Genomic DNA, 19491 nt, shown 5'->3' with positions numbered 1-19491 from the left:
AATCAAGCTTTATTTTTTAATCCATAATTTGCATTTCTCAAATATATATCCAGTGTGTGCAATGTGCATGTCATCAAATATGACAGTAAAGACATTGTTACAAAAGTTTTCAAATAAAAGCTGTTCTTTTAAACTTTCTATTTATCAAATAATCCTGAAAAAATGAACCACAGTTTCCACAAGACTATTAAGCAGCAGGACAATTTTCAACTTTGATGAGAAGAAATGTTTCTTGAGCACCAAATCAGCATATTAGAATGATTTCTGAAGGGTCATGAAACACTGAAGACTGGAGTAATGATGCTGAAAATTAATCTTTGTCATCACAGTAATAAATTACATTTTAAAATAAAATAGAAACCAGTTTGTAATAATATTACACAATACTACTATTGTTTTTACTGCAATTTTGATTAATTAAATATAGCCTTACCCACCCCAAAATGTTGAACTGTAGAGTCAGAGTGCATGTGTGCAAATGTAATTAATCACATAAATTAATGTGTTATTTTTGACAGCCTTAATATATATATATATATATATATATATATATATATATATATATATATATATATATATGTATATGTGTGTGTGTGTGTGTGAGAGAGATTTCTTTAGTGAAAGTGACATGATGTGAAGGCCAAGTATGGCAACCCATACTCAGAATTTGTCCTCTGCATTAACCCATCCAAGTTAGTGCACAAACATTAGGAGCAGTGAGTAGTTTTACACCCCATCATGACTACAAGTTTGCGTTAGCATTCGCAGCCTTTTGTTTTGTGCAAATACAAGTTGTAATATTGTGTTTATTTTGTGTAGGCCTATCTATTTCTGATTTATCTCATATAGGATGCATTTGTTTAAGAATTAACACTGTAGTAAAGTGTACGGTGATCATCTTCAGCTTCAGCGCGCGCAGATCAAACTGACTAATAATGACTATGATTGGGACTGTCATATTACATAAAATTATAGAGAGAACAATAATGTAATAAAACATTGTGAATTATTTGGGTTTAGTTGCCGTGTTTCATCGCGTTTCTCCAGGAAGAGCGTGGCCACAACATGAGTCATTCTGAATGGCACGTAACTTAGTTCAAGTTCACTTTTGCATTTGCGTCATTTTCTGCAGATATAATTTGTAATATTATGTTTATTTTGTATATATCTCATTAATCTCATATAGGATGCGTTTCTTTGAGTTAAATAACGCGCTAGCAAAGTGCTCCAGTTTACCGGTGTTCATTCAGCGCGCAGCTCAAACAGCAATGCACGACTAATAATAACTATGATTGGGACTGTCATATTACATAACATGAGAACACTATTTTATTAAATCGTTGTGAATTCATTGGGTTTAGTAGCCGTTTTCAGTGCGTTGTTCTATGAAGAGCGTACACGTTCTTAAGGCTAACGATTAATTGATCGTTTATTTAAACGATGATCGATCATGGGAATTTGTGAAAATTGACATCCCTAGTTTAGCCTAGGCCTATATAAAAACATTCAAAAAACCTAACCTGAGTGAACTAGTCTTTTATGTATTATAGAATCTAATCAAAGCCAAAACTAGCCATATAATGCGGTCTGGAATTAAACACATTTTCTAGTTAGGCATGTTTAAACATCCTAGTAATGCTAAATGTTTATTTTGGTAGAGTTACTCTATCTAAAACCAACCAAGCCTGAGGATTAAGAACAATTAGGGTGTCAACCAGAGACAACAGCAACAATCGAGACATTGAACAGAGGTTGCCTCTTGACAAAAACAAAAACAAACCAGCTGCTTTACCTGCAACAGCATATCACTACAATTTGAACTTTTTTACTTTGTATGGCTTATCTTGCAGAATGTTATGATCAATATTGAATCTGAAATATCTCAAGGACAGAAGTTTTATTTCCAGCTGAGTCCTGATCCTAACCTGATCTACAAAAATGACTCAGTCGGTCTAAAACTCTCCAAAATATTTTTTTTTCCAAATGAACAAGTACAAAGATAAAAGGCAGAGAACATCTACTTCAATCTTTTCAGATTGAGAGATGTGAAATTACATATGTGTCCTCAGGCCTCTGAATTCTCCCCGAGATTGCGCAGATAATTCTTATCACAAAGTTTTCAATTGGAATTTGTCCCATTTAATTGGATTATGCTAAAAATGTAGCAAGTGGGCACTCTGGATAAAATTGCCACAAGCAGTAGACTACTTTTGGAACAAAATTGGAGAAAACATAACTACAATACAAATTAAAATACCCTTTTCATTTTTGAAACAAACTTAGACACAAATCCACAGCCTAATCACTTAAAACAAAGACTGGGAAGCACATTGAGCAGATTATTCCATGATCTGCCCATTGTGATGCAGGAAAGAGAAAATGAAAAACGTTGAACGACATTCCATCGCCACAATATTGGCCCTCTTCACCCCTCAGATGCAATGTTAAATTTCTCATGAATACCAAGCAGTAAAGATCTGATTAATGAGTGAACACTGTGTAATAGCGTCAGTCACCACGGCTAATCAAGAAGAATGCCACATGATTAACCCTTATTGAGAACTGTTCCTCAGGCAAAACACAGGAAAAATTAAAGTCATACATCTTCAGAATTCACTAAGGCGAGATTATTCCATTCGTCTCCTCAATCTACAGAGCTAACATGTCCTCCAACTGAAACCAAACCAGCACACTCTACTTGCAAAACACGTTTGAGGTTGCACAAACCAACTTTTTGGACAATATACACTTTTAAAAATAAAGGTTACAAAAGGGGGTTTTCACAGCACTGGCATAGAAGAACCATTTTTGGTTCTCCAAAGAACCTTTCATACCCTTTTTCCACCAAAAAAGAACTGGTTCGGAACTGGTGCTGGTTCAAAGTTGGTTCAACTTGCAAACCTTCTCAGAACCTGTTTGTTTTTCCACTGACTAGAGAGCCCAGTGAACGACGTCGTTACGTGTACACTGTGTACGTTGCCATTAGGGGTGTGCCGGTTTCAGAATTGGTGATGACGGTTATGATGTGAGTCAAATGTGACGGTTCGTAACATAACCGTCGGGGGGGGGGGGGGGGGGGGGGTTCGTCTGTTATAGGACAACTTAGTTTGAATAAACGAGCAGACACTGATTAGCTATTTGATCGCCTAAATGAAAAAAAATAAAATTTATATTTGTGTATTGTGTAGTGTTCAATGTTGTTATCGATAGAGATACGCGGATGGGGTATTATTTCGTCCGCAACCGCATCACAAAACTCATCATCCGCACCAACGTTTTTTGACCAAATTTCAAAGCCGCACCCGCCCGCCATCCGCTGATTGTTTTGCGGTCTATGGACGATGCAATGCTCTGCTGATGCGAGCCGCAAGAAAGCCCTTGTCTGTTCTAGAAAGGATGCAGCAAAGATATTTAATGCTAATGTATGAGGCATAGGCCTACGCTGAGCTTCATTCATTTACGACGAGATGCGCTCTAGTTCACAATGTAATGCAAGTGAACGCGGCGCATCGGAGCCTCCATGTCACGGTTATTATATTGTCATTTGCTTTTTATTTATTAAATACGTGCAATTGGTTGATGAAACATTTATTAAAATTAAGATACAATTTGTACAAAACGAAATTCGCTTTAAAGAAAGGCTTTTAACAATGCAATGCAAGTGAACGCGGCGCGTTGTCGCCTCAATGTCACGGTTATTATATTGTCTAATTTATTTAAAGAAAGGCTTTCTAAAGAAAAACTTAATGAAGTGGTAAAAATTATGTCTGACGATTTACAAAACAAAACTTGCGTTGGTACTTGGCAAAGAATCAAATACAGTTGGAAATGACGTAGACCATTAATGACAGACTGTTAGCAATTGTTTTTAATTAGTGTTTAAACATTCTCTATGATAAAAAATGTTTGTAAAAAATATTTTAATAACACGGTTTTGGCGGTTATAAAAATCTAATGACGGTGTTCGACTATAACCGTTGGTCTCACGGTTATATACTAACCGTCACACCCCTAGTTGCCATACGTCTTAGCTTTCCCAAAAACGCTTGCGCCAATTTCAAGCATAACAATTACAATGGCTGACTACATCGTCTTTCTGCAAATGTTTCTCCTGGCTTTGCGATCCTATATTGTGGTCAGAAGAAGACGTTTAGAACACTTGCGCTGCTCGTCTGGATTACTATAGACGGAGGTTATGTTCGAGAAGAAGTTCGACAATAACCCAGCCCCCGACATAAGCATGACGTGGTAAAAGAACGGTTCTAGTCCAGCAAAGAGTTGGTGCTGCTTTGGAATCAATTTTCCTGGCCGAGAACCGGTTCTTTGGATGTCGAAACACAAAGAACTGGTTCGCGAGTAGGCAGCGAACCGGCACCAGCCGGCACCATTATTAAAATAATTTTACAGCCGGTTTCTTGGTGGAAAAGGGGTATCTGTGACCATTTTTTTTTCTTAGTGCGAAGAACATTTTAAAAATCGAAAAAAACTTTGTCCACTATAGAGCACCTTTTGTAAAATGGAAAGGTTCCATGGATGTTAAAGGTTCTTCGTGGAACCATAGATGCCAAATACTTTTATACGCAACCTTTCTTTTTAACAGTGTACCATCACCTTAGTCAAAGAGACACAAGAAGAGGTACTTACCAATGCATACGTCAATTTTGCCCTTAATGGCAGCTTCATGGAGCGGAGTGTAATTCCAGTTGTCTCTGGAGTTGGAATCGGCTCCCTGACAAAGCAGCAAACTGACCACCTCAGCGTGACCGAAGGAACAGGCGTTGTGCAGCGGGATCAAACCTCCGTCATCTCGTGCGTGTACGTTCGCCCCCGTCTGCAGGAGATGCTCCACAACGTCTTTCCTTCCAAAACCTGAGAGACAAAAATATTGGTTAATCAAGCTCTTTTATCTCTACAAGGTAACATGCATATCAGTCATGCCGACCAAGAAAAGCCTGTTTCAACAGAAAAAAACAACAACTTTATTTTGGTTTGGCATGTTAAAACTGAGAAAACTACAGGATAGAAAAAAAACGGTTTCTTGCAATAGACCATAATGACAATTAATGTGTGTACAAGGATTATTATATCATTTTAAGTAAACAATGCAATATAAGCACCTTAAAGCGTCAGATTCCATTAATAATATCCCTGTGCTGAGTGTGCTCACAAGATATTAATTTGAGCACATATAGAGGAAACACATTTTGGAGATAACACTTTTTAAGTCCTGGTGTAACTGAATCACCCCATGAAATGGCTTAACAAGAGCAGTTTTCTTGTCTGTGTGGACATATTTCCTACTGCAACAGGAAGTTGAGGCGGGACATATCAAATGGCTCTTCTGTTTGTATTTAAATAGCCTCTAAACAAGCACACAAGAAATAAAATCCACAAAACCCCTATTGTGATTTCATGGGGTCTTTAAAGAAGATATCCAGCCATTTGTGATTACTGGATAAGGATTTTTAAAAATCATTCTGCAGAGTTTCAAACTGAGCATAAAATTAAAAATGAATATGTATATAGAAATGTTCATGTTAAAATTATATTAATTTGATAAACATAGTTTTGAAATTCGCTTAAGCAAAATGTCCAGGTTTATATTTCCAACACTGAATAATGGTATAATAACGTGACAATTAGATGCATATAATATATATTTTCCCATACACAAACAACAATAATAATAACGTTTCCACATTTATGTTAAAAGGGATTTGGCAGCTCTGGAATTTTTCAAGTAACATACGAGGGTCCGGTTTCACTTTGTCGTACGTTGTGAATCAAAGTGAACATTTATTTTGGAAATTGGAGTAGGCTACATATTGTAACTTTATTACGATGTTTATTACTTTTAAAGATTATTTGCCGGTGTATTACGTTTTCTTTAGTCTGTATGTTGAACTTTATTCACTTTCGGGCAGCGCATCACACGTAAACAAACACGAGCAGACAAATATAGCCTAGCTCCCAGAATGGTTAACTTTCTGTACTAGATGTTACATGATTGCCCTGTTGGCCAACTTGGCCAAACTCTCCCTTATTCCCCTTGTCCCCGTTTCCTTTACCGTTTATTTAACGTTAGCTACCTAAACCTTCTACCTGTCTGCTATCCAGGTCGGGATTGATCGCAAACATTGCTGTATTTGTATTTACCTGCAGCGAAGTGAAGTGGGGTGGACTTGCGCCCAGCCATGTCCTTAGCGTTTACATTGACCGAATCCACCAGTTTCTTCACCCGGGACACGTCCCCATTCCTGCAGGCCTCAAACAGCTCCCTGAAAGCCCCACTCGTCCCGCAGCCGCTGCCTCCAGGACTGGCACTACCGGAGTCGGGAGTGGAGCCCGCACTACTGCCCCCGCCGGTGGTAGACGAGCTAGTGCTGCTCGAGCTGGAGCTGCTGCTGCTGCTGGTGCTGAGGAGCGGAGCGGGAATATCAGCAGTGATCTCCGGTTCCCTGATGCTCTCCGGCTCCCCACCAACTGCAAGGCAGCCGGTGTCGGTGGGTGATTCCAGAGGCGTGAGGGGACTGGAATCGGGTCTTGGTGGGGAGGATAAGTTTTGTTGTTGTTGTTGCTGCTGGGTAGTGCGACGAGACGTCGCCATTTTCGCACACAGATCCCCCTCTGGCAGCGAAAACAGTCGGGGAGAACTTCCGGGAAGTGCCAGAATAAAACTTCCGCTTTCAAATGATAAAAAAGGATAAATTAATATTTTGAGCTCTGTGACTTATTACCAAGGTAACCACATAAAAATGAAACAAATAAAGATTCATACAGAAATATATTGTGCAGAATAAAATTAAAAGAAATGATAAAGCTCTGCAAAGTGGAATGAAAATAGACTGTTACCTAAATGATAAAGACAAACAATATAAGGGATGGTTCCCCCCAAAATGAAAATTTACTCACCCTCATGTCATTCTAAACCTGTAAGACTCTTTCGTTCATCTTCGGAACACATGAAGATCGTTTGATGAAATCTGAGAGCTTTCTGTCCCTCCGTTGACAGCTACGCAACAACCACTTTGACAGTTCAAAAAGTTCATAAATAGATCATAAAACTAATCCATGTGAACAGAGCAGTTTAGTCCAAATTGAGATTTGATCGCTTTCTATGATGAACAGATTTAATTTAGGCTTTTATTCACATATAAACATTGATCAGCGAACATAAACAGAAGCTCAAAAGAACTCAAAAGAAGAGCTCAAAAGAAGCTCAAACGTGCTGCGTAACACGAGAATAAACCTCATTGGTTCTTGCTGAAGCTCAAACGTGCTGCATAACACGAGAATGAACCTCATTGGTTCTTGTATGTCAAGCGAACATGTTTGAGCTTCCATTTACCATAACTGTGTGAGGTAATGAATGTTTATATGTGAATAAAAGCCCAAATTCAATCTGTTCATCGTATAAAACGATCGTGTCTCTTCAGAAAATTTGGACTAAACTGCTCAATTCATATGGATTAGTTTTACAATCTCTTTATGAACTTTTTGAAGTGTCAAAGTGGTAGTTGTGAACCTGTCAATGGAGGGACAGAAATCGCTCTGATTTCATTAAAAAGATATTCATTTGTGTTCTGAAGATGAACGAAAGTCTTGTGTGTTTGGAACGACATGAGGGAGTAATTAATGACAGAATTTTTTAGTGAACTATCCCTATAAGCTGGTTTCCCAGTGCCTAACCAGTTAAAAAGTGCCTAAACCCCTCTAAAACCAGTTGTCTAATGAGACAGAGCAGCTAAAACCAGCAAACCATCGTAATCTTTTTATTTTTATTTTACCAGGGATTAGTGCATTATAAATTGATTTTCGATTTATGTTTAAAATAAGATCTGTGGCTAACATTGTCTTAACAAAGTGGATGTTGAAGGACTACAATAGTTGTATGATTCGTCAAGCACATAACCTGCACATAACCATAACAGATCAACATACTTCTGTTTACAATATCAAGTCCAAAAACATGGCTCAAAGTCTGTCTTGGATGTATTAGCATCTGTTTATAAAAATCCTTGTTATTCATTTCTTTGACCCTTATTGGGCAACTAAACCATCACTGATCCAATATTGACCAAACAAAACAGCAGATTCCCCTTCTGTAACTTTGTTTTAACTGTTTGTACAGGCTAGTGAAAGTGGTTACCTCACTGTTGCACCCTGGGATGATGAGAGTTCTTTTTCTCAGCTGTTTGGAAATATTTGGTCGCCCAAGCTGAAACACTAGCCCGGGATGAACATTTGAAGTTCCTGTGCTTAGACCTATCTAAGGTTCTGCTTTTTTGATGCCTGTTACATAATGACAATGTTTGCGTGAGATGCATGGCCCTCTTATCACACACACAGTCCAACGTTACTGTTTACAAAGCTATTTGATTTTCTCTTCATGTTCAAGAGAGTCTAAAATATTGTCAAAATATCTATATGCACAGTCTGGTCCAAAAGACCAAATTGAAAATATAAGGTTGTAAATCTAATTTAAACCTAGAAATAAACAGAAAGTTTAGGATTTTGAAAAATAATAAAGAAACATACAACACACATTCACACTGTATTGTAGAACATGCTTTTTAAATAGTTGTGGAGTAATTAGGCTACGTATTAAAAGTTTGATATTTCGGACATCAGATTCTAAATTTTGGTTTTAGTTTTTTAAGTTAAAATTTTCCTTAATTTGTTATGCTGATAACATGAAAAATGCATTAAATTGTTTTAAAACTATTATTTTAAGTATAAAACGCTGTTACAGCTGCTACATTTCTGTCCACCTGATGGGTTTTGTCACCCTGTTCTGTCAGTCACAGGGGTTCATAAATGACCTCCTGTGGCCACTTTACAAATTCAGAGGTGCCGTTTTTCATGGGACATAGCCTACTGGACACTTAAATGACAGCTGATATTATATGACAAGCTGTAATTTAAGTGTCCAGTACACATGTTTAAAAATACTTTTCCAACTAAGCACAACTTCCAGCTGTTGTAATTCAAATCATTGTCAGGATGTTAAAGACAATTTCTGTGTTTTTGTCTGAAAGACATATTGGGGTGCATAATCACAAATCAATACCATACAGAAATATATTTTCTTTCAGACATTTTGTTTTGTTATACTGAATGATCAAACATATTCCACAAAAAGCAGCATGACTCTCATTTGAACTCTTTTTGTCACCTTTAGATCTATATTGATTCAGAATGAACAAGCCTGAACAGCTGTTCTCCTGTTAACCTTCTCTACAGTCTGTTTTAGCTCACTATTTCACAACCCATGTGGCTAAAACCACTTCACCTTTTCTGCTGATTGTGCAGAAAATGTTACAAATGTTGGGTTTCTTTGATCTGGATTTATCTATGGACTTTCCGCACTATCTGTACATCAGTTGTGGCAACAAGATAAGATATACTACAGTGTCCCAATGTGACATGTCTCCGTACTGAAACTACGGATAATTCTGACAGGATGCACAGTTCTTTGAGAGACAAATGATATAGTCTTAATTGAGTCCACTAATTAGCCTGAAATGTAGAAAGATAAAAAGATGCAAAACCATTTTACTAAGTTCCTTGATAAATAACTTCTCATTTTCCATTCTGTGACAAAAAAAGTGAATAAAGTTCCTCTACTTGTCCCCAAAACAAACGGCGCATCTGAAATGGCATACTGTCAGAGTAAGTCCAACATTTGAATTTGAACTTGCTTCACAACCGTTAAAAAGTACTTTTTATATAGTATGAATATGAGTTGTATGAATGAAATTCGGACATACTACATCCGCCATATTGTGACTGTCACGTGACCTACCAGCGTCAGTTGTGTCGCTTCACTGCCATTCATAAATCCTTTCCCGTGGCCTCATGGGATAGTAAAGTGCCCATTGAATGCACACTTCAGAATCTCGCCGGAAGTAGTAGGTCATCTTTTCGCCTGTTTTTCGAATGTCATGTATTCGAATACAAGTTTGTTGCCGTACTGTTTTCGCGTACTATAAGTATTTGATTTCGGGAGTAGTGATTGTAATTATATGATTTCGATGTGCATTAAGATAACAAATAGCAAAGAGACTGATAACTGAGCTTTTCAGAGACATTGTAGAGGCTCTGCTGACTGGACTAAATGATCCACATGGCTCATGGGAGAATAGAAAGGATGTTTGAACAAAAACTCTGCTTAACAGACGTGATGCACACAACTGACCAACATGCATTCCTTGTGTATTTTTCTTTCCAGGCTTTGCATGTTCCTTTGACTTCATCTACAAGTGACTACAAGTAGACTTCATCTACTTCATCTACAAATTGGCATGTTGGACACTCATTTTAGATTGATTTATGCAAGTGAAGGCCAGAAACAAGTAGACAAAACTTTGGGTGTGGAAAAGAAATCAGTTACATGAGACAACAGCTTCCCTTTGCTTTACGATTCTCACCAGCCTCAATGGCAACATATTTTAAACACAGCTCTTCAATAATCTCCAGAATACAATGAACCGAAAAAAAAAAAAAAAAGGATCTACAGTAGTCATAGAAGGCTAAAGTATGATGAAGTTTGTTGGTTTATGTTCATGGTAGGAAAAGTGGTGCATATATATATAATTTTTTTTTTTTTTTTTTTTACAGGGTTAGTAACCTTCAGACATGGCCCACTGACCACCAGTCCTTTCAGTCACGTGGCATGACATTGATCAGCATGGGGTGCGTGCATGCCCCTGTAGCCTGTTGTGATTGGTCCAAACAGATAGTTCACGTGAACACGGCCTGATCGTCGGCAGAAATGTAAGTAATTTTGGTGCCGGTAAAGTTCAGTTGCTCACTCATGCCGCACACATATTAGCACGAGCATATTACTCTCGTGAACAAGACGCAGACACTGGGCTTGAGGAAGAAGTTCGACCTAATTCAAATGTCGTAACACAGGTATGCATTAACTTATGGTCACAGTTTGCTTCCTAGTGATACTTTTAAAGCGTACGCAAAGAATTACAAATGCATTGATTCGTGTTGCAGCATGTAGGGCTTTTTTTTTTTTTCTTTTTTTTTTTTTTTTTAATCTAAGGGAGCTATGAAACTTAGTAAACGGTCGTGCTCACTACAAACCAGGAAGAGCATGCACGCAAAACAACAGAGGACGCAAAGGCTTAACACTTTAAAAAAAAATTATAATAAACGGTGTAGCAGCAGTAAGATGATATTTTGGACCCGGACGAAAGTTGCAACTGCAAATGAGCTCCAACAGGTGTGAATCGCACTGTTTATTTCAAAATACTTGTCATTGCCTGTTATTTCAATGCACTATTTGTTTTAAAGTTTATCTCGCGCTTTGCCAAGACAGTCCGGAACAATGTTTCGTTGTTCCTGACCGTGTATGGATACAAGCTAGTAGCCTAGGTAAGACCTGGGCGTTTTGTAACACGTTTTAATTCAATTTGTCGCAAACTTTGAAATTGTATTCCCAGATTTGCCTGCTACAAATACAAAGTTTTTTTTTTTTTTTTTAAACCTGTTACTTATTATTACTTCGTGTAAATTACTGTAAACTTTAGTGCCACTGTTGCAACCTACCCTCTACTGGATTGCAGCTAATGCTCAATCAAAATGGTAAATTATTGTGTTTTTTTATGGAATATTGTAGTATTTGTTATAAATGATTTTTCCGTGGTCACTCTTATTATTTTGGTTTTTTTTTTTTTCATGTGCCCTTGTAATCTTCTCGGTTGACGTTTTTACTTCCGCGAGGGCGGGAAGAAATCATCTGTAACAAATGATCCAATCAATTTTCGATGGACGAAATCAAGTCCAGCCCACACATATTTTGGTTATTATACATGGCATGGGCCTATTAGACACTAAATGTAGACATTGCAGACTTTCTTCAGATTTTAATACGGTAGGCCTTAAAGGGTTAGTTCACCTAAAAATGAAAATTCTGTCAGTAAGTACTCGCACTAATGTTGTTCCAACCCCGTAAGACTTTCGTTCATCTTCGGAACACAAATTAAGATATTTTTTATTAAATCTGAGAGCTGTCTCACTCTTCCATAGGCTTCTATGGGATCGAAACTTGCCGGCTAACTTTCTGGGCCGGCAAGTTTCGATCCCATAGAAGCCTATGGAAGAAAGTTAGTAAAGACAATGTTTAAAATATAGTCCAAGTGACTACAGTGGCTCAACCATAAGTTTATCAAGCGACGAGAATACTTTTTGTGCGCAAAAAACCCCCAACTTTATTCAACTTCATTTTCTTCTGTGTGGGCCTCTGAGTTCACGTAGTGTAACAGCGCAGTGCTTCTGTGTTGTACGTCAGAACGTAGGCTCACTATTGGCCAGCATCACACACATGATCAGCGTCGGCCAATAGTGAGCCTACGTTCTGAACAAATATAAAAAGGCACAAAATGGACCAACATACAGTGTGTATGGATTAGTTATTCTCAGTTGTGGCAAATACTGTATAGATTAGTGTATACAGTCATGGCATTAGTAGATTTTAATGTAGATGAAAATCTTGTGAATGTTACATATCAATTGTATTTTGTCCTGTTAATACTCTTTTAAACATCTACTGACACCACAGGTGGGTGCTGCTCATGTTTAATAGTTCATTTCTAATCTGAACACTCCCCAATCTGAAAATGCTTTTTCTAAACAATGAGCCTTAGATAATATCTCCTCAGAAAATTAGGCATTTTTGTTGTAAACATCAAGATTTCTGTCTTTTAATCATTTTGAATTAAATGTATTATAAATCATGAACACTAGAGGGTGCTCAATATCCTCTTGCAGTCCAAGTCCATGCCCCCTCTCCGGCCTCTAGATAAGATAAACTTGTTTGACCTATTTACTGCAATCTTTTGCATAATGCTTAATTATTTCACTCTGAGTCTATATTAAGCTGTGCGCGCTGTGCATAATGTTTTAATTATATCATACTCTGAGTTTATATCAAGGACTTCATGCTGTGCTACATTAAAGTAAAAGTGTGAAAAGAGTCATGTATTTAAAAAAATTCATCAGTTTTCAACCAACCTTCACAGACCTGGATAGACCTTTCTCACTCTCTTAATGTGGTTATTAATACACTTTTCTGTGTTTTCAGTGCACGTGGCTGCCCTCCCAACAAATCCACCATGCCAATCGAGCTGGCCATGCCGATTTATCTGACAAATGAAGAGTACTTGAACCCAAGGGTATCAAAATACAGCAGGCCCTTGCAGCCATGTCTACACCCGTGTCAAAGTAACAAACTAAGTTTTAGATCTTCTAGGGAGCAATCAGAGTTGAATGGAATCAGCTCACCCTTGGCAAAACCTAGCAGGGCCAAAAAACAAGTATCTTTTGCTGATCACAAGGGCCTCGCCCTGACGGTGGTGAAGATCTTTTCTGAATTTGATGACCCCATTGACATCCCAACCAATATCGAGCAGTTCTTTAGCCCTTCTCTGACTTTATCAGAAAGGAAGGACAAGTTAACTCTCGACTTTGACCAGCCATCTGCAGATTACTTGAAGTTTCGTCAACGTATAGAGAATGATCACGTTTGCCTCGAACACTGCATGCTTAAGGAAAAATCTATAGCGGGAACGGTTAAAGTTAAAAACCTTTCCTTCGAGAAGTCTGTTCAGCTTCGCATTACCTTTGACACTTGGAAGAGCCACACAGACATCAAATGCCAGTACATAAAGGACACTTACACCGGCTCAAACCGCGACACCTTTTCGTTCGAAGCTGGTTTGCCTGATCAGATGCCGCCACATGAACATGTTGAGTTTGCCATTTGCTATGAGGTCGATGGCATCACGTTCTGGGATAACAACCAAGGACAGAATTACAGAATCATTCATTCAGCACTGAAGAAGAGTTCAAATGACTCAAGCGATGGCCATCAGCGATATGGGATGAATGATTGGGATGGTCATTTTGACCGTTTTGGCAGCCCCAGATGCTCTCGGGGAATTTTTCCCAATTGGCCAAGCTATGCTGGATATGAAGACATTGGTCCGTATTACTAAGAATCTACTTTTGGGGCAGTTTATCCTGTACACATATCCACCAGACATTGTGATAAATGCCTCTTTAAAGTGCTACTTTAAAAAACACAGCAACTTGTTGTTCTTTGGCCTCTTGTTCAAGTACTTGTCAGATTGTAAAGCTCTGAGGACACATGAAATATTTATGATCAAAAATAGATTATGTGGTCCAAAAATGCAAGTCAATTTTTAAAACGTATATTGTTCATGGTGCAATGCGAATGTAATAACAAGGATAAGTTTCTGTTTATTTTCCAATTCTTTGTCAGTTGCATTGATGCTAGTTTCTGTGCAGGGTTGTGTGAATGTTCTTTTGGTTTTGTATGGATTTGCATGGACCTTTATAAAATAATACAGTGTAAATTAATTGAAGTGTAAGTGAATCTGCAGGCCAGGATATTTGCTAAACTGTAATCATGACCATAAAGTTTTGTTCACAAGTAATTATTTCTTTGAGGAAAAATTGTTAGCATTCTTTTTTTCTTTTCTTGAGCCAAGAGCAAAGACAGAATGACTCAAAAAGAAAGTGTTTTTCCCAGAAATGTGAAATCCGAGATGGACTAGATGCATGTATGCAAATTTGTCGTTTTTTGTTCTTTCCTGAACAGCTAATTTTTTTTAATGAAAGACTCTAAATGTGTTTGTATTTCTGTATTTTAATTGACTGACTTACTCTCACTGTAATTGACTGCACAACATGATTATGATAATAGTGATGGAAGTTCATGTATATTGTCTTTTTTTTCTCTCTCTCTAATGTATGCACTTTATTATGTTGCAGTGTTTAATTTCTTGTCACCTATTTTAAATTGCATTGTTTTAATGTGAATATAAAGTTTGTCAGAACCACTTTAAAGATGTTATAAAGTTCTCTTGATGGTATCAGGTATGTTCATGGTATTAGGTATGTTCATTATGTGCATTTTAATGCAATGTTTTAAATGTTCATAGTCACTGAAAACTTCAAATAAAATATTGTCATATGAAAGCAAACAACTTATTTGACTAGTTTTACCTGTAGAAGTAGGATGACATCAGTCGTGATAAGATGTTTATCATGAACTGTCAATACCTGTTGGTAAATGTATCCATTTTACATGTTTGAATGCCTGAAGTAATGCACTGTTTTGATTATTTTAAATATGACGTGTAATATACTAGCATTATCAAGCAAATTTAGTTAAGTCTGTATTAACTTCTGATAGGATAATGTTACACAAATTACTTGTTTTTATTTCGGAAATTTTTTATTTCGGTTTATATTTATTATTTTATTGAAAGACTAGTAGGCGTACATTAACAAAATAACCATGAATAAACCGTTTTTACAAAAATAAAGAAAAGTTTGAGAGGGGCTTCTATTTTGTAATTGTTCGACTTTTCAATGACGGCTTCCTGTGCGCCCTGCGACGTCAGTTGCCTGGCTCGCCTCACATTCAAGACACTAGGTAAGCAGAGAGAAGTTTAATTCTTCAGCTACAGTCGCTAATCTTAAGTAAAATGTTTTCAAAGTAAACGAGACATTGAGACAAGCATTTAGGGTTGTAAAATTAGAAAAGGAGTGGACTGACGTTAGGTTAAAAGAGACAGGGAGCGTGAACGCGCGAAACCAAATGTGTGTTTCAGTGTTTCTGAAATGAACTAACGTTAACGTTAGACTGTCAACTGATGGAGTCGCTGAAAGAAACCAGTCAACCTGCAAATAAGACTTCAACGTCTGGGGGAGATCAGGAGGAGCAGCGCGGCCCAAATGTGAGTATATAAACACTGACAGTCTCGGTTTAGTAAAATTAATGACAGTAACATAAATTGTTGTGACAGATTGCTAAATAATGAAAGAGATCATTTTTTATGCATTATTAACGTTTTATGTAATTTTTGGGTGGGTTTTAATCATTTTTTAATTACTAAACATTTATAGTATGGTAAAAGAATTACTTGGTATTCTATGGTAAAAGAATTACTAAATTTTTAAGTGTTAAAATGATGTCTGTAAGTAGTAACATATTTCTCCCACCTAGATTATTACTGGGAAACACTGAAGAGAGTATGCTTATTTTAGGTGTTCTTTTTTTTAAAACTAATATTTAGTAGAAATATGCATTTCATTGCTATGTTGCATTCCTTTGTCTTACATTTAGGCTTCCTGTGAAAAAAATGAGGAGCAGGATCCTCCATCCCCAAAACAGGGAGATTTCAGTGATCCAGTATATAAAGAGATCGCAATGGCAAACGGCGCCATTAACCGAATGAACAGAGATGAGATGCGTGCGAAATGTGTCGAGCTGAAGCTTGACCCACGGTATTGAGAACTTTTTTTTATGGTTATTTAACCTACTATTTACTTCAAATTCACTTGTACTATTCATTTCTTTATGGTCTTTTCAGTGGTGTTAAGGATGTCCTGAGGAAGCGCCTCAAAAGTTACTACAAAAGGCAAAAACTGATGCATTCAACTGCTGCAGATGGAAACAGTCATGCATACTTTGACTACATCTGTGTGGTGGATTTTGAAGCAACATGTGAAGAGAATAACCCACCTGACTACCTCCATGAAATCATCGAGTTCCCCATTGTTTTGATCGACACGCGCACATTGGAGATTGTGAGTTGGTGAGGGAACAGTCTGGCATACGCGTGCTTCATTCTTGCCAGGCAAACATGATACCATACATTGAGTTTAGTGAAATGTTGTAGGATTGATTTACTAGTTAATGTTTGTAATCCCATTACTGTCATTACAGGTAGACTCATTTCAGGAGTATGTGAAGCCAGTGGTGAACCCAGAGCTCTCCGAGTTTTGTGTGAAACTTACCGGAATCACACAGGCAAGATTTAACAAACTGCTAACTGAATGAAATAACCATTTGAGTTATTTGCAATACAATTAAAAGTTTATGGTCAGTATGTTTGTTTGCTTTTTGAAAGAAAGAAATATTTTTATTAAGGATGCATTATATTTATCAAAAGTGACACATAAAATATTTATAAAAGATTTCTATTTCAACTGTTAAATTTTTTTCAAAATTAATAATAATAAGAAATGTTACTTACTTGAGCACCAAATCAGCATATTAGAATGATTTCTGAAGGATCATGTGACACTAAAGCTGGAGTAATAATGCTGAAAAGGATTAAATTATATTTTAAAATATATTAAAATGGTATTTTAACGGCAAATGTTATGCCATCTATATAGTTCTGTCTTTAGTCTAATATAATATTAAGCAATTGCTCAAACTCATATTTGATTTTCAACTTTTTTTTTTCCAGAAAATGGTGGATGAGGCGAAAACATTCAATCAAGTTCTAAAGCGAGCAGTTTCTTGGCTACAGGAAAAAGAACTTGGAACAAAGTACAAATATACATTTTTGACAGATGGGTAAGGATGAAACTGAATGTTATTAAAGTCATGCTTAAAATGTCTTTGTGCAGTGCAGGGGCTGTTCTAGGATTTCGTCCTCAGGGTGGCTTCGCCCTCAGTGAGAATGTGTAGCAAAACACCATTTCCTAAGAGGTGCCTCTTTGTAAATTGACACCACTATATTACCATTATAGTAAGTCAAAGGTAGCCTACCAGCACTTAAATTGGTACCAAGTCAATACAAAAATGTTATGAGTGATATAATGATACCAGTCTTTCTGCAGTCCAGTTCAAATCAGTACTCGTGTACGCTACTGTTCGACTAACAGAAAATTGCCATCATATCATTATTATAATTAAGCATAACTGTTAACTAGCTAAAACATTAAGGATTGGTTGGACCAGTTGATCAGATATTTACTTACCCTGCCAAAACATTCACTGGCCCTGCCTAAAAAATAAAGTAAGTTGTTGCTTTCATTGTTTTTGACCTAACCTTACAATACCAAGATTTAAATATCAGTGAAATTTAAAAATTCTCGATTCCAATTTACGATCACAGCGAAAACGAATGGCCTATTAGCCTAACCAATATAAAGTTCAAACATTAAAGACAAGTAAACAGTCAATAATAAAATAAGGAAGATATTTAGTTAAGAGCAGCGATTATCTCTTTTTCTTTTGTTGTTTGATTAACATTATCAACATAGGAAACAAGTTAAGTGATTATGAAGTCATAATGCATGGATCCGTTACATTGAAACACATCCAATATTTTCTTAATTGTTTACCTTCACTAAGACATAACCTACTGTATTTACGTGGGTACTTGTCAAGATGGGCATTTTGACAATTTTGTGTATTTGCTCAAGAAGTGCTGTCTGAGAGGCGGCTTATTGTATGCAAGCTTCAGGTGTGAAATGTCTATCACGGTGCGCAAGGAACACATTGAGTTCTCTTTCGTGGCGTCTTGCGCTTGAATGGCTTAAAATCGCTTGAGTGTTGAAACTGACAAGACTTGAAAACACGTGAAATAGATCAACTTTCTTGAGTAAGCAGCACTGGCCCGATCGTTCAGATAGGTGACTTTCAGGAGGCTGAGAAGACAGACAGGTGGGCTGAAGCCCTCCTAAAAAGGTTCTAGAACTGCCCCTGTTGCAGAGCAAAATATATCGTACAGCTCACTATCTTGTCTGTTTAGGTCATGGGACATGGGAAAATTTCTCCATACCCAATGCAAACTGAGTCAAATCAGATTCCCACAGTTTGCCAGAAAATGGATCAATATCAGAAAGTCTTATGGAAACTTTTATAAGGTTTGTTTTCATGTTCATTTTCCTCATGATTCCTTACACAACCATAGAAGGATATCTAAATTGTATATAAGTTGGCTTTTGAGTATTACATTTAAAAAAAAATTCTGAGGTTTTCCTGCATCTCATCCTGTCTCTCTCAGGTTGCTCGTACTCAGACGAAACTAATCTGCATGTTGGAGAATCTCGGTATGCAGTATGACGGACGTCCTCACTGTGGTCTAGATGACTCCCGCAACATTGCCAGAATTGCCATCCACATGCTGAAGGACGGCTGTCAGCTGCGGGTGAACGAGTGCATGCATTCAGGAGAACCACGGAGCGTGCCCATCTCTGCCCCTATTGAAGGAGCCCTAGCACCACAAATGCCCAAGAAAAGAGACTAAAAAGACTCTTTCCCAAAACAAACATTGCTTAATGTGGACAAACATGAAAACCTGTCATTATGTCATTGGGACAAACTGATCTAGGTTTACTTAAATTGTTCCAGTAATGTGTTTGATTTCTTTGCTGCAAAAGCTTACATCATAGCAGATCAGTGGGGTGAGGCTGTGCTTCACCTTTACAGCTAATTGGGTTTATGTACTGTATTTTGAAACTTGCTTGAGGAACTGAAACAGAAGCTACTGGCAAAAGGGCTGATGGGTGATCAATAATTGTGCGTTGCTTTTATTCATCTTTGTTGCACATCAGTTAAAAAACTGAAAAGCTCAATTTGTATTCTATTGCCAATAAAACATTTTTTTATGATGACACTGTACAATATTATTATGATAAGAGATCATT

The 19491-nt window shown here is 37.2% G+C and overlaps 3 protein-coding genes across 9 annotated transcripts in view; 2 read left to right on the top strand and 1 right to left on the bottom strand.

Annotated features, from left to right (window-relative positions):
- tnksa (tankyrase, TRF1-interacting ankyrin-related ADP-ribose polymerase a) overlaps positions 1-6658 on the bottom strand; it is a 99653-nt gene extending 92995 nt beyond the window's left edge. For all 4 annotated transcript variants that reach the window (XM_079847747.1, XM_079847748.1, XM_079847749.1 and 1 more), the window contains exons 1-2: positions 6157-6658; positions 4645-4869 (exon numbers count right to left, since the gene is read on the bottom strand). In XM_079847747.1, coding sequence (XP_079703873.1) covers positions 4645-4869; positions 6157-6607 — 676 coding nt within the window. In that variant the 5' untranslated portion in view covers positions 6608-6658. The remainder of the gene's footprint in view (positions 1-4644; positions 4870-6156) is intronic.
- A 4012-nt stretch (positions 6659-10670) lies between these two features.
- Positions 10671-15356, top strand: ppp1r3b (protein phosphatase 1, regulatory subunit 3B). 4 transcript variants are annotated; one of them, XM_079846498.1, is made up of 2 exons: positions 10671-10776; positions 13097-15017. In XM_079846498.1, exon 2 carries the CDS (start codon positions 13128-13130, stop codon positions 14007-14009), a length of 882 nt encoding a protein of 293 aa, XP_079702624.1. In that variant the 5' UTR covers positions 10671-10776; positions 13097-13127; the 3' UTR covers positions 14010-15017. The 4 variants fall into 4 exon arrangements, 3 of the variants coding, with proteins under 3 accessions (XP_079702624.1, XP_079702623.1, XP_079702622.1); XM_079846497.1 differs by having other exon boundaries at positions 10768-10917; positions 13097-15356; XR_013818706.1 differs by lacking the exons at positions 10671-10776; positions 13097-15017 and adding exons at positions 10838-10917; positions 11057-11136.
- An 82-nt stretch (positions 15357-15438) lies between these two features.
- Positions 15439-19455, top strand: eri1 (exoribonuclease 1). The gene is made up of 7 exons (XM_079898702.1): positions 15439-15779; positions 16169-16329; positions 16416-16632; positions 16772-16855; positions 17301-17410; positions 18594-18708; positions 18849-19455. Exons 1-7 carry the CDS (start codon positions 15696-15698, stop codon positions 19089-19091), a joined length of 1014 nt encoding a protein of 337 aa, XP_079754828.1. The 5' UTR covers positions 15439-15695; the 3' UTR covers positions 19092-19455.
- The last annotated feature ends 36 nt before the right edge of the window (positions 19456-19491 follow it).

Source organism: Squalius cephalus (assembly GCF_949319135.1).
Source record: "Squalius cephalus genome assembly, chromosome: 17".
Taxonomy (NCBI): domain Eukaryota; kingdom Metazoa; phylum Chordata; class Actinopteri; order Cypriniformes; family Leuciscidae; genus Squalius; species Squalius cephalus.
This window is presented reverse-complemented; position numbering and strand designations above follow the sequence as displayed.